This window comes from Wasmannia auropunctata, unplaced genomic scaffold (assembly GCF_000956235.1).
Source record: "Wasmannia auropunctata unplaced genomic scaffold, wasmannia.A_1.0 LD336085.1, whole genome shotgun sequence".
Taxonomy (NCBI): domain Eukaryota; kingdom Metazoa; phylum Arthropoda; class Insecta; order Hymenoptera; family Formicidae; genus Wasmannia; species Wasmannia auropunctata.
The window spans coordinates 1,702,904-1,718,962 of NW_012026805.1; the positions used below are offsets into that span (position 1 = coordinate 1,702,904).

The window sequence follows — 16,059 nt, forward strand, 5'->3', positions numbered from 1 at the left end:
TTTTTTAGCCGAAAATAACACTTTTTTTTCAAATGTTCGCAATTTTTATAAAAATCTATATTTCAAAATATCCGTATGTATTTCTTTAGTACATATTATATAGTTTTTAAAAAATTTTGGTTTTTTGCTCCAAGTTCAATCAAATGGCAGATCCCCGCAACGCCGATTTGACAGTGGCTACAAAACGACGTTTAATAAAATGGCTTCAGCGTCGTCATTTTATTAAAAAAATAAATGAAAAAAATATTTTTACTTCTAAAGATTTGTATTATTAAAACCTTAAAACAAATTTTTTATTACTTTTATTGTTTTCCTAAAAAAAATTTCCAAAGTTACCTTAATTTTTAGGCGGTCAAGATGGTGTAACCCCTTAAGCGTCTCTTTTGCATAGGTGCGTAGGGACAAGATCGAGCTATTCTTCGTATGAAGAATAACACTCGCCAAACTGACCACATTTGTTTTGTATCTTTTCCGTTTTGTGTCGTGTTTGTGGAGGAAAAAACACGTAAGCAGCAGATAAAGATACATTACGAGTAAACGCGTTTAAATGCGCATTCGCTGACACGTTACCGGCTCGCCCGCCAAGCACTATTGTTCCAATTTTTCAACAAAATGACGACGGAACGAATGACGACTCGAACTGCTACCGTTAGTGCGTGTACGAGTGCTCGTTGTCATTATCATTAATTTTTCCACCGGCTATCTCGTCCACAGATAGCATCGCGGCTATCTCGAAATTGTATATCGTAACAGTATATATGCCGATTTAATGGTTTTCCGAGTAGTTGGGATTAAATTCTCAACTCTCGTAGGACATTCCGCTAAACGGCTTGTAATGAAAACCGTTAAATTAAAAAATAAGCGAAGTAACTAGTTATACCAAGCCAGAAACAGAATGTTCCGGTTGATGAAGACGACTCATTATTATCACGACGATGGCACAGCCGCAGAAACCGCGATTAAAACCTACGATCAAGAGAAACGCTTGAAAAAAAGAAAAAAAAAACAGGATGTTCTGATAGTCGGGAAGAAGTAGCAGGAAGAAAAAGCTTTCGTGTTTCGATAAAAATATATTTACGAACAAAGTGTGAGCAATTAGAATAGGTATACGTGCTTTAGATTTACATATAATTTCGAAAATGTACATTCTTTGGATTCTCTGAATTTAAACATGATTTTCCCCGTTTGCGAATAAATCGACATTGAGTCGATAATCTTACCTTGAGGCGATAATCAACTACAGCATTCAGCTGTGCACAAATATCATATTTCATAGATAACTTTTCGTACAGATATTTAGACCAATTTAGAATCGATTAACCTTAAACATTTTTAATAAAATCGAGGAAATAATAGTGTTTTCAAGTTATATCCATGACAGGAGATAAAAATCTTTTTGAAAATTAACTTCAGAAGTAAAAACAAGTTGTGAAATTCTATTTCAAAAGAAAATTAATAGAATTTGCAATCTCAATTCTAAATCTTGCTTTAATGTGAAATAAAATTTCCGAACAACTGTAATAAACACTTTCATTTAATTTCGTATACTAAAACGTACTCTTCTGATGGATTCATAATTTCAGAGTAGATTATAAGGATATTTAATATTTGAAATTGAAAGCTCTCTTGCGGCAGATGACTTCCTCCAATATTTTCGTTAAAATCAATTACAAAATCTCAAAGACAAAAACGAAAGAAAGAACAATTTCCGTTACTATAGTAAACTTCTGGCTAAAATCTGTATAATTAAGAGAAAAAAATCTCAAAATCTTTGAATCTTTATCTATTATCCTTATACTTTATTAATTAGAAAACCACTTGAGATAAAGTCTTGCACAAGAATATATACAGATTTTATGACAAAAATGACATCAATAAAGCAATTGACAACCCACACAGCACGAAGTCGACTGTTAGTCGACTGTCAGTCGGCAGAAAAAGTCTAAACTACCGTGCTACAGGAATCTCTTATATCGAAATACCAGAAGATCCTGAAGGAAAATGGGCGTTATAATATCGCCGGAAGTAGGGCAAGAATTCTGATTATTATCGATCAGTTAGCGCAAATAGTTCGCATGGTGGGAGTATAATGTTCGAGTTAATGAACGGATAAATTCTCGTGAGTCCAAACGTGAAAGTAATATGAAAGTACCGGAAGTTACTACGTCGCATTGACGTGCGATAGAATCTCGTTGCAATAAACGAAGTCTTTTTAAAAATAAATTGATCCCCCCATCTTCCTTGGTTAATCTAGATGTGGACTTTTCCTTTACTTTTACATATCTCTGTAAATGAAATTCAGAGTTAAAGCTAATTCAAAATTAATAAAGATAAGGTATATTAGAAATTAGATGAGGAATATTTCTATAATGTGCAGTTGGAAAATTTGTGTCTTTAACAAATGGTCCACCCAAATTTTTGTGTTAATTTAACACAAGATGAATGTAATGTTAGAAAGTAATCAAATATTATATAAAAAATATAATACAAAATATGCAATACTGACACAATTTGTAAGCAAATTGTGGACGTGTATTTCTTCAGTAAAATTAACATTTATAAAATGTTAAACGTGTACATATTATTCATTTATCTTACAATTGAATTTACGTTTTAAAATACATTATACTTTTATATTATTTGTTCACTTTCCATAAATTGTGTTATTTTGACACTAAGACATACTGCAATATCAATTTAACACAAAATATTTAAATAACATAATCACATTATGTTAAATTAACACCCGACATGTTAAAAATTCATAATGTTAAAAACACAGAAATGTTGACAAGACCGGTTTTAATACAAATACAAAATGGTTTTTACTGTATATTAATAGTTTACGTTTTTGAAATTCAATTCTCTTCAATTCGTGAAAGGCATTTCGCTTCTAAACGTTTAATACACAAAAGTCACTGAATATCTTAAAAGGAAGTATAAGTCAGTTAAAGATCAGTCACCTTACGGGTGAAAGGAAGTGCGGAGAACTCGACATATACTATACAAGAATTCTGTTGCTGAGAAGTTTCGTTACATTAAATTGCGCATGGTATCGTGCAGGCATGCATGTAAAGCTATATCAGGTCTCATTACAGCGAACATTTCTGCGCGTGTTCCTTTAATAGCATCCATTCTACTAAGAACTCAATTCTCAACATACGCGGTTTCGCAACTGCCGAGTATTATTTTATGCGGTGCGTCTTACCTCCACCTAAATAATATTTGAAACCTAGCGCTTTGCCAATCCCATTTTTTTAACGATATACAGAAATCAAACAGCACGGAATGAAATAATACGGAAATTGGAAATCTGTAAAAGCGGACGCGCGTCTTCAAACTACTAACTGAGGGCACAAATGTTTGAAAATTTGTGTTTTCTGCAGCTACCTCGTTGCTAGAAAATAGTTTTTCTCTTACAATAGAAACTTGAGATCTGATCGTAAATTCTCGTTTCAAAGAAAAGATAAAACAGGCGTTACTCGACTTTGCGAAAAACACGATGTTCTTAATGTTGCTCGAAGATTGCGCGAGACTGACAATGAGACGGGTTAGGCAATTTCACGAAAAACCCCGTGATCTCGGGGAAAAGAAGCCGGTGCGATTAATTACGCAATATCGTGATGTAATAGGTGCTCGCAAATTCGAATAAAACTCGCAGCATATGTCCGTTCCGAATCGAACCTCGCGCTACGCCTCGTCGTGCCGCTATCGTCAGATAATGTACCTAAATTCTGGACCGAGGGTTGACAATATATTGGCTGCAATTGGATCAATGACGGTGAATCACGATCAATTAGCGTGCCGCCCGTGGGGGCAGAGAGGCGCGATAAAATAAATATCCGTCGCGATTCCACGACGATTACACGCGCGATTATCGTCGCGCGCGCGTCGCCCGGCGCGACAGGTGTCCGCTTTCACCGCCGCGTCGCGCCGTGGCTGCCGGAGCGAAAGGGAGAGCGTTCTCTCCTTCGCTCGCGCACGATTTAACGCGAAATAACGAAAGATACGCCGTAAAACGGTGAAAAATCAGAGCGAACGCGCCCGTTACATTCGCTTCTTTTATCGGCGGCTGTCTCTGGCGGGCGTTGTAACATATGTTGAGTCGCGCGCGAGGCGAGACTTTAACGAGGAAAACGCAACGACGGGAAAGAACTCGGGGATGAGCGATGCGATGATGATCATAATGATACATCCGCAACGAGAAAACCTGTTTCACGGCCGACCGCTGCGATTGAGTAATTCGTGGAGATTACTCCGCTACTCCTCCTTTCTAAACCGCGCCTCTCTAGCCGCGTTGCGGATATGAGAGAGTGTTCGGTTTAGAGTCATAGATTAATAGAGGACGTTCCAGGTAATCTAGGTACACGCGAGAACCCTTAGGATCGTGATTTGAGGATATACGGAGGACGCTTTCATCGGAACGCGAACTTTTTTGACGTCCGTCGTGGGTTTCCTCGAGAGGATGAAAGTTGTTCGGATGGTGAAAGCTGTATATTCTGAAGCTTTGTTCGCCGGAGTGTGGAGGTCACGCCAAAATCGCGATAGCAGCCTTGTTCCGCTGAAGAGAAGAGGCAGAGATATATTCTCATATTGTTAGGCGTGCGTCGGCCAGGGGAGATAAGAGCGCGGCCAAGTGGAGACGGTTGACGGTTCATTACTCTCCCTGCCAATCGATCAGCGCCGAAATTGTCATTTGACGAGATAAAAATGGCACGCGAGAGAGAAAGAGAGAGAGACTCAGGATCTCGCGCGGTACAGATTGCGAAAGATCCTTGCAATTATTATTATTATTATGAATAGACGAGGAGAAACGAAGAATCTCGGTAAACTTTATTCTTGACTTCTGAGAAGGTAGGAAATACGAAGTGAAATATTAGCGGAGTTTATCGGCGGATATCCTACATCTGGATCTTCGGAGAGTCGCTTACCTTCGTGGAGGTTATGTCAAGCTGTGCGACGATCAACTAGCTAAATTAGGTTGAGCGACGATAGTGGAATGAGGCTGACCCTTGGGAACGCGACTTCACTCTTCGTTCGTATCCGAACGCAATCAAGCAATCACTCGCGAATCCATTAGCGAACTGTGCGACTTTCACACCGTGAAGCCTGCCACCGTTCGCCACGCCGCCGCGGAGCTACGCACGAACCGAGAGTCGCTTTCGATTCACGAATAACAGCCGTACGGACACGTGACACACGTGAGACGCGCGCCGGCCGCGCGATGGCAGTCCGTTTGCGGCCGCGCGGCAAAGATCTTTCGTTTGAGCGTATTTCGATGATATATGTATGTATATACATACGTATAGCGTATGTATAAATATTTATATTATATACATAATAAATATATCAATTATATAATGAATATAATAAATAGATATAATAGATATAATAAATAAATAGATTATTTTATATAATAAAGCAAAAAATATTTTAAGTATGACCTGTAGGAATTGACTGTAAGTCCCAAAACACAATAGGAAGCCTTAAGCTTTAAGAAATGAACTAATCATAGTCGAATGTGAAGGGAATAATCTTTTATGATTGGTCAATTTCTTAAGGCTTAAGGCTTACTACACCTATTGTATTTCAGGACTAAAGCCTGGGGTCGATTGTGTATCTTTAAAGATCTTTAAAAGTCCATCTATATTGGCCAATGAAATTAAAAATATTCTAGTGAATTTGCTCACTTTTGTAATTTTTTCCTTATTTCAAAATATACATTATTGAGGGCCTGATTTACACAATACTTTTTTTTTACTAGCCATCACAGTATGGTATGACCAGTATAGGTCCATTCCGCGAAAAAATGCGTGTTCGCGCAGGTATCTCCGTGCAACTTTTGTTTTGGGTTGGATTCAATGAAATGTAAGACACTTATATACATTTATGCAGACAATTTATAAGCCATTTGACATCAGAAGTTCCTTTTTCTTTAGTATAAATATTTATATTAAATGATCACTCCTATGAATAATTGTTACTAAAAATGTTTTATTCGACTCTGCCTACATTGAATTTATTGGTTTCACCATATCGAATCCGTATTATTACTTATCCGTTTTATTAATTATGAGGCATTACTTCCGCTCTATTTGATCCTGGATTTTTTAAATGTTAACATAGCCGATCACGTGATCTCAACGAGGAGATGAAAGGTGCAGCCGACACAAAGTGGATCTTACTGGTTATACTATGATAACCACTAACGTGCCATAGCAGCTTCTAATAGTGAATTAGAAAATTAGCAACTAAGAATCCCGCCTTATATTTCTTTTGAACATGCATGCTAGAACATATTATGCATTTCATGTATAAAAGTATTACAATTAATTCTTCGGTTTTATGTTCGGTGAGCGTGCTATTATAAACGCGATGTTATTAAGTTATTTCATCTTTATCATTAGACATAAAACAAAGGCAGAATGTTAATTATGCAAGTGCTGATACTGCTGATAATGAATACAATCCTTAAATGAAGTCTTTATTAACTTTCATTTTTTATTAACGCTGCGGTTAATTATAAGTCATCCCGACTGTTTTAATAGTTTCAGAATTGCAATAATTTATGTTCCTCGATAGAATTCGAGAATCGCAGCTATAATAAATTAATTCAGAATGCACCAAATGTATATATATATATATATATATATGTATCATTTCGCGATTATGTTATTTAATTTTTCATCCAAAGGTGTATAAAAAATTTTCGCAAGCGTATAATTTTGACAAATACGTCGGATGTTTGTTATGTTGCATTGAATATCGTGTTCGAGATTATACGATTGTAGATATGTACATACAAATATTAATAGCATGATTTTTGATTATTCGTTTTCGCGTGCCCGGTATACCGCTCGAAATCATCTTGACACATTTCGCCTTATATTTTCTTGCTACAATGCATCGATAATCGATCGTCTTGTTTCGATTTTGTACATCAATTTGTATTTGATTTTACGAATATTCGAACGGGATGGCAGATATAGAAAATCGGCTCGCCAATTTGATTTGGTAATTTTGAAAAAAGCGCAGAAAGTACACAAAATACAGCTGGAACGTGTATAACGCCTGGCCTGGCCGGGCGGCGGGCTGCCGCAAGTGCGCGGCCAGCTCGCGCATGCGTGGTCTGTTGTTTACACGTTCGAAATCCACAACACAGTCGGGATCGGTCAGTCAAGAGACATGGGAGTGGAATTACAGTGAACACGGTGTTTTACTGAGAGACTTTCCATCGCGGTTCTCTCTCGTCCTCGCATCTCTCGACTTCGCGATGTCGATCAGGCCGCTGTGGCCCGACCTGCGACCGCGCTCGACCGATCCGCTGTGGTTCAACGCCGACAGACCGTGCGACGACGAGAGCGAGGTCGCCGCTCTCGAGGCGGAGCACCAGGCCTGGGTAAGTGCGCGGACAGTTTTGAACGGACGCACGTCGTCCGTAACGCGTCGTCCTACATCTCTCTACGTTTATTCCAGAGGGATCACGTGCGGGTGCAGGGCTACGAGCACATTCCAATCGGGAAGACGGTGAGCGATGTAAGTTAACCTAACCTAACCTAATTGATCTGTATTCGTCGCGCATTTGTATTTTCACGGCTTGGAACTGTTATTGGCGCACCTTAATTTCTTCTCGATGTTTGCTATCAAAGATTCGACTCGTGTACTTTCTCTCTACATTTATATATACTGTATACGTTTTTGCCGTTTACAAGTAATGCTACGTTTTGATCAGTCAGTCAGAGTCGATTGTAAAGTTGGAGTGGATTGTCGATTTAAAGTGTATGTTTTATAAAAGTCGCTTAATTTTTAAGGCACCATTTCGGCCCGGCGCTCGACAGATATTTTTAGCGTCAAAACAGATTACGTGATCAAAATTGACGAATATCAAACGTCAATTTTGATCATGTGATCCGTCTTCTTGTTAAAAATGAGCGTCAAACGTTAGCATGAGCTCCTGTTCACTCACTACTATTTCAGATTGTGACATTAGAGAAGCGAAAAAATGTACTCTATAAAAATTCTTAAAAAATATATTTAAATATTTTTCAAACAAAATAATTTGCAATCAATAGAGATTATACTTATAAAATATGTATATTGATAACTCTCTTTTTATTTCGAGAAGGAATTAATTCATATTTATTTCTATATATTATTAACTTGTAATAATTGTCAACTGTGAATAACTTATTTCGTTTTTATGCCTAATTCATTTCAAGGTATATGGTTATTTATTAATTAACTAAAAAGAGAGTTTTTAGTATTTGTAATATTTTACAAATCGGTTTTATCAAATGTAAGTGTTATTTTATCGAAAACAATATTTTTATTTGAATATAGAGCGTGGAGCAATAACTTCATTCACCTAGAATACTGTGCTCTATTTTTAGAAATATGAAAATATTAATTTATATGAAAGCCGTATCAAGAGGTCCATAATACATTAGTAATAATTTTTCTATAATTTCAGAAATTTGAAGGTCATCTCTATTTTTTAAAATAAAATATTTGTTGACGTAATATATAATAAATATGATTCCTATAGTTATTCTGCGCATAAAAGGTAGAAAAATTAGTATTTTGCGAGATATATACTTTATTTTAATATACACATCTCAACATAAATCGTAAAACATATCTTATAAATTATTAATTTTAAGCGCGTTCACTTATTAATGCATAGACAAATTATTACTAACTAAATATATTATAGCCCTCTTGGTTGGTACTATACAACTTTGGTGTGTGAAGTTGGCACCCCCAAATACAAATTTTGACATTAGATTGCTCACAATTTGTCCAATAATAATAATTTTTTGTCCACTCTTGGAAAAAATTTAAAAAAAGAAAGAAAAGTTTTAATGTAAGAATCCCTAAGTGCATTTTTTTTTAATTATATACGGTATTCGATTGTCCACAATTTGTACGCATTTGTCCATCAATAATAATTTTTTGTCCACCTTGCTACAAAAAATTATAAACAATATACAACTTTCGTAAATAAATATTTTTATATCTCTAAAAATAGCGAAGATATTCTAGGTAGACGAAGTTGTTGCTTCATGCTGTATTTTGCTAGAATTTTTATTTTCTTGCTTTTAACACTACAATCTGAGATAATAGTGATAAGTACAGGAGCCTTAAGTAGAAGATAAATTTATATATGTAGCAAAAGTGATAAGACTTGCTCTTTTTCTATTTAATTTTAATATTTTTTTAATACAGTAGTAGTATCATTTGTCTAATAAATAAACTGCAGAGAAAAAAATCAAAATACTGCAACTGTAATAAATGTATAAAATGCGAATTAATTCCTAAATTTTTTCTCTATGAATAATAATCAAAATTTTAAACTATTTTGCAAATTCTGGAGATGTAATCTTGTAGAAATAGTTTCTTCAGAGTTCAGATTTTTAACACAGATTTTTAAAAAATCTTATATAGAAATAATTTTTATACAATATTTCGAAGTTCAAGAATACGTAAAAGATTAAATAGATAAAATAGATAAAAAGATGAAGTATATTTAAATAGAAAAATCGTATCCTGACAAATTGCGCCATCATTCGACTTAACGTAGTTACTATGATGTTGTGCTTTCTTTACCATCAGTCGGAACTCGAACACTGTCATCGGTATTGTTTCTGGCAAACCCAAAATGCCGCGCACATAATTTACTGCATAATAATTAAGAGCCAGTCTCATTATCTAAGATTAATTTAATTGGTCGATTAAGTGTCAGCTGTGATTAATTCTAGTCAATTCAGCTTGCGATTGGTTAAATCCAATGGCTCAATTCAATTAATCGATTAAATTAATCGAAGATGATGAGACCGATTCTAAGAGTTTTTAAATATCGACGTATGGCAACAAAATTATAATAATTGCCGAAGTAATACTTAGTGTCATTAATACCTTCCAATTATTGATACATTTCTCGATCGAACGCATTTAGAACGCATTTTATTCCTGCGCTAATAATGTGTTTAAAAATTTCATATTTCTATTCATCAATATATTATGTAACATTTTTTATTGGTTAATATTGTATATAAGTTATTACTTATTATATTTTTTAGCCTCAATCATTATTCAATCTGTCGTATTATACACTTGAAATGTTAAACTGTTAGGCACAGCTTAACGTTTCACGAATGTCACGAATATCTGGATTTGACACGTTCGACATCCGGAAATGCCTAAACCGGAACTGAAACGGATTAATGACACCCAATGTACAATATTAATATCAACTTTCTCTCGCGCGCATGAAAAATCTAGTTCAGAGGCTCGGAGGGAGAGGAAGAGGAGGAGGAGGAGGAGGAGGGAGAGGGCGAAGAGGAAGACGAGTCGGACACCCACGAGGAAGAGGAGGAGGAGCTCGACGAGATCGACATGGAAGTCAGTTATTCCCATCATCCGCAGAGATCCAGTCCGACGGACACGGTGACCGCTCCCGTATCCATTCGGATGGTCAATGCATCGAATTTGACTCGTTATTCTTAATCTCTGCGTGTCGATTCGAATGTATATACCTGTGATCGCGCGAGTCTCGTATAATTATCTAGTTAAGTAAAATATAATTTTAATGCGATTATTTAAATGTCCATTTTATTGGAATTCTATATATATTTATATATATATATCGATGGTATCAACGTGCGAATGAATACAAGTCTATTCGTTCTCTATTCCTAACTTTCTCTCCTTCTCTTTCTTCCTTTTTTTTTTTTGACAACAACAAAGCCGTCGCTTTCCCCAAATTCAACTTTTTATCCGCGATTCTCGTCGCTCGGGCGAGCAGTCCGCATTCCGAAATCGAAATTTCGCCGCTCTCTCGCTCGCGCTTAGGCTTAGGTCAAGAACCCGACTGGCGACGGCTGTAAGCCGACGTCGACTCTAAGCGGTGCAAATTCCACCGTGACGGTGGAAATTGCACGATCAGCGAATTCGACGGCGCGCGGGGCGTCGCAAGACGTCTCTTCGCGGACCCGAAGAGCCTCCGCTCTTCCAACGCTAAGAAACAGTCGGACGGAGTATTACTCGCGGACAGTAATGTCTTCATTCCTAGCGTCGAGAGCCTCTTCCGAAGAGAAGAGCGACTCGCGAAGCGGACGGAGCGTCCGGAGCGGTCGAACAAAAGCGCCCGTCCTCTTCCCGTGCCTTCACGCGGTCCCCGTCTCTCTCGCTCTCTTCTTCACTTCTCCGTGGAACGGGCCGGCGAAGTTGGTACTGCCTCGCGCTCGCGCTCTCTTTCTCCCTCTTTCGCGAAGGGCCGTGGAATCGCGTCGTGCTCGACCGGGACACTCTCGGTACGCTCCTCGTGTACCTACCTATACTAGGTGTAAGTACACGCGAGAATGTATTATATGCCTTTATACAAGGTGTCCCGAAATATGTGCTCAAAGGCGCGTTGCAGCGATTGAGTGGGGAAAAAAATTTGAGTAACGACAAAGCGTCCGTGACTTTTCAATCCCGGCAGCGGTCTTCTTCTTCTTCTTTCAACACACAGGATTTAGCTACGCCTAAGCAATGGTTAAACAGTCGTACAACGATGTTAATTACCCTCCTCATTCACGCTAGAGAAAAAGCACAGTCATAGTATCAGCGACGCGAAAAAGCGGATGATGGATCTGTCTTGTCCGAGTGTATCTTATGTTTTTAACCAAACTTCAAATGCTTACGGTATACAATGATTACTATTCGGGATAAGAAATCACGCGGACGCTTTTGTTACTTAATTTTTCACGGTCTTTTCCGCATTTTTTTTTTTTTTTAAATTCTGGTCTTTTCTGATGCGAATATCCAGACAACATCCATACACGCGTCTTACGTATATACTTTTATATACATCTAATTTCATATATATGTGCTATATGTGCACGCTTTTTTATATAATACTAACACACACACACACACACACATATATATATATATATATATATATATACATATACACAACGCGCCAGCTCTCCCGGCGTATAACTGAAGTAAAGCCAGGTTGGTGCCCCCGCTAGGGTGAACGAACGGGTACGCTCAGGCAAAAGCGAACCCGTGTGCCTCCTCCTCCACCGCCATCACCACCACCTCCTCCTCCTCTAGCAACAACGTTCTCCTCCTCCTCCTTCTCCTCCCCGGAGATCGGACGGCAGATCATCACTGTGGATTCTTGCGAGGTGAAAAATGCAAAAATCGGCCGCTCGCCGAATAGGAATTTTGTGTGGTGTCGCGCGATCGCCGGCGGCGCGCGGATCAAACGCACGTCATTCGTTTGCATATTAAATCGTGCGAGCTGCGCGATATCGATCTACTATGTTCGGCGTGCCTCGTGCCGACGCGCAATCAGGTCTCGCGCTGGTAATTCAGATAATTCAGCGTGATCGCATCGCTCCGATACGCATTTCTATGTATCCTAAACACAGCGCAATCAAAGTTGATTGCTTCGCTTAATTGACCTGTTTATTATTACTTATTACTACGCCTCGCATTGTCTTAAATGACTTAAATAATGAAGGAAATCTTCGGTATAGAGGGGAATGATTAATACGCGTCAATAAAATTAAATTACTTAAGATATTAGAAACAGTTTACTCTGATATATTCGATTGGACGTACATCTTCAACACTTGCGCACTACTAATAACCTACTACGAGTGTGTCTTAAAATACTGTGTTCTGAATTTTTATAAATAAATCTTTATCAAAAGTTTCTTGTATTCTTGTTAGTCGATCTTATTTCCAGCAATATTTTGCGACTGATTTTTAGTACAGTTTAAATTAGTGATGCCGCAACTCGCGGCCCGCCCGTGAATTTTTTGCGGTCTGCCGATTCATAACCGAAAATATAAAATCATATTTTCCACTTTGTGCAAATTATTAAAATAGTAACATCATGCAGTCTTGGTCAATGCAAGTCTTGGTCATTATGAAAATAATCTCCAGTTTTGTTCTTTTATTTATTTTTTTAAATATATTATACACAAGTAACTTCATTGAGCAGTTATGTCAAACATCATACTAACATATATGTAATAAATGTTCATATTTTTACGCTTTGACATATATTTTTCTTAAGAATTTATATTTGAAAATATAGCTTATTTCGTAAATATAAATGACATGTTTGTAAAATATTTCATTTTTATATATTAATTTTTTTAAATTTTCTTATTGATGAGATAAAATTTATGCGGTTCGCAAGATTTTAGCTATTTCTAAAAATGGTCCTCAGTTTAAAAAAGGTTGCGCTAGTTTAAATTGTTCCGTCGACATATTATGAGATTATATTATGGTATTTTGATTTATATCATATCTTCGATAGTAGCAGCGATTGTTTTTTTTTCTTGGAATTTGGCTAGGATAATTGCAAGTTTTTTAAAACGTGATGGAAGATTATCGTAGCTTTTCGTTTCCGTCGAATTATCTTTCCACGTACATTATCTTTTAATCTCATTTATCTTCCCACTTACGATCTCTCAGAACATTTTCAATTATTTCGAGAACTATTCGAATGTCCGTGATAAGATAACGGAATAATTAAAAAAAAATCTTTTTAAATATTTACAATATACATAATATTATAAATAGAAAGATTTTGAAATCTAAAAATCTGCGAATTTGTAAGATAATGAGACAGATTTTTTTCTGTTTCAATCTAATTTATATACGAGTAATTAAAATCTGAATTTATATAAAAATAGTATACGTTAAAATCTGTCATTATTTATTATATATAAAACAATTATATTATGTATAAGATGAATCTGAATTCTCATAAGATTTTAAAATAAATTTATGTTTAATCTCTTTCGGAGAAACAACATAATTTTTTAAGAGCAAAAAGAATTTCTTAATTTGCTTTTGATAATTTATTTTATTATTATGTAATTTGGAAACTCGAAAATTTAATTGCTAAAAATCTATTATCCGCTCTGAATCTAATCTATTAGTCGCTTTTAGAGTCGAAGAAATGTTGCTATAATATTTGCGCGTATTGAAATATCTTTCGCTGTTCTAAAGTAAATTTATGTTCTCGACGAGAAGACAGAGAACCACGAATTCTTTCTAGCTACGCTCAGGGTTAGAATTCTGTAATTTGCCTGAAACGATATTACGTTTCCAAAGACAGTTACGCACGCACAAAGTGTCTAAGCGTTCAGAACGCGCGCATAAATCCCGAGATTTATGAATCACGAGTTTCACGCGGATGGTAATACTGTCTGGATTTATGAATTAATACCGGTCATATTAGACGCATAAATCTTGGCGTTTAGGCAGACGGAATCGTCCACGTAGAATTATCCGACCAGTCTCGTGATTCTCGGGCAATTTGTCGGTAGATTACGGCGTGCTTTCGAGCGAATTTTTTAAGCGCCCTTTTTTCCTTCCAATTTCTTTGAAAAATACTGAGAAAAAAATGGTTGCGATCATCAAAATTTAATTACAAAGTAGAAAACATTTTGTATTTATATTAAAAACGATTCATTTATATGTTTGTTACATTTATAACATAATGTGATTATGTTATTTGAATATCTTGTGTTAAATTAATATTTAACATTTCTTAGTGTTAAAAATAATACAAATAATACAATTTATGAAAAAATAAATAACAAATATAATGTAGTTTTAAAACATAAATTTTAAGATAAATAAAAAAGATGAATAAACAAATAAACGAATGTACGCACGTTAATGTAACATATTATAAGTTAATTTTACTGAAGAAACACGTTTCCACATATAAATTGTGTCAAAGTGTTATATTTTTTATATTAATTATTACATAATGTTTATGTTACTATCTATGGTATTCAGCTTGTGTTAAATGAACGTAAAAATTTTGGTGGACCGTTTGGCACGTGTGAAATGTATTAAATTTAATATAACTTTTTCCCGACTGTGTGTAGTGTATAGTCATTTTTGGTGCCAACTATGTGTTTATTTGTAGAATTATAATTATAATTATATTAATATCAATATTAATATAATGATATCAGTAATAACTATAAAAATGTAATATAATTTTACCATGGTATTATAATCACAAATACTAAAGCCGCTTTTCTTTCAATGTTCATATTTTCGATCAAAACCAACAGATCTTGCGTGCAAATCATTAACAATCAATATAGATAATTGATGAAATTGCTAAAATAAATAATTATAAATACGAAAACTAATATTTCGGAATTAAATATTTTGCGAAAGGCTCTTCGAAGAAAATATCTTCATGAAGTTAACGGCGAGGACACTCGGGAATGGTTTCTATAAGTTTTTTATGATCTAATAACAGTCAGTAATAAATTTACGCGCATTTGTTTATCAACCAAGATTAATTATCTCGCCTCCGAGCGAAACATGTCGGAAATTTAGGAACGCCTCGCTATTTGAAGTACACGTGGGAAGAGAGGGTTCTCGATGGTTGCTACGTGATTCACTGCGCTAATGTCAACTTGACCTACTGGCCTACATGCAGGTCGATCCGAGTTCTTTATCCAAGGTCTTCGGGCGATACCCTTCTTTGCATTCGTCGCGCTCGAGTTTCTCTGGCGAAGAAAAGCGAAGCGGCTCATGGAGAAAAAGAGATCGTCGACAATTATTATGATATAAAATAAAAAAATAGAAGCGCACTGATTTTTTTCTGCCGTAGAGTTTCGTGGATAATAATCATTAATTCTTATCTTATTAAAATTTATTATATATAAACGTTTCATGAAAGTGTTTTTTAATTCTGTCGTAATTACATAGTATTGGAAATTTTTCTCATCTTCTTGCTGCATTATTACTATAAATTAATATTTCAAATATATAAAAAATGTTTAAATTTTTTAAAAACGCGTTGCGATATTTGTGCATTGGTGGTGTATATAAGGTATCCTGATATAAGTTTGATCTTTCGAGGATTCCTTGTGTAAGAAGAAAAAAGAACTAGTATAAAACAAGGCGGCCTTTTACACGTTTAAAGTTCCGATCGCTTGATTTATCGCGCCACGTGGAAATCAATCGCCAAGCTGGACCGATTTCTCTCGTAGAATGGCGGTTACACGGGGCCTCGGG

At 35.9% G+C, this 16,059-nt stretch overlaps 2 protein-coding genes across 3 annotated transcripts in view; one reads left to right on the forward strand and one right to left on the reverse strand.

Annotated features, from left to right (window-relative positions):
* LOC105448477 (high affinity copper uptake protein 1) overlaps positions 1-5,161 on the reverse strand; it is a 12,499-nt gene extending 7,338 nt beyond the window's left edge. The window contains exon 1 of one of the 2 annotated variants that reach the window (XM_011687061.1): positions 4,932-5,161. The gene's annotated coding sequence lies outside the window, so the exon portion shown is untranslated. The remainder of the gene's footprint in view (positions 1-4,931) is intronic. The other variant, XM_011687060.1, reaches the window with a different exon arrangement.
* Positions 5,162-7,164: 2,003 nt separating this feature from the next.
* LOC105448480 (anaphase-promoting complex subunit 15-like) lies at positions 7,165-10,698 on the forward strand. The gene is made up of 3 exons (XM_011687065.1): positions 7,165-7,399; positions 7,477-7,536; positions 10,282-10,698. The coding sequence occupies exons 1-3, from the start codon at positions 7,274-7,276 to the stop codon at positions 10,504-10,506; spliced, it is 411 nt and encodes a 136-aa protein (XP_011685367.1). The 5' UTR covers positions 7,165-7,273; the 3' UTR covers positions 10,507-10,698.
* Positions 10,699-16,059: the final 5,361 nt, after the last annotated feature.

Coding starts and splice junctions, on each gene's coding strand:
- LOC105448480 (XM_011687065.1), top strand. CDS start 7,274: ATGTCGATCAGGCCGCTGTGGCCCGACCTGCGACCGCGCTCGACCGAT. Junction 7,400..7,476: donor AGGCGGAGCACCAGGCCTGG/GTAAGTGCGCGG, acceptor CGTTTATTCCAG/AGGGATCACGTGCGGGTGCA. Junction 7,537..10,281: donor TCGGGAAGACGGTGAGCGAT/GTAAGTTAACCT, acceptor TGAAAAATCTAG/TTCAGAGGCTCGGAGGGAGA.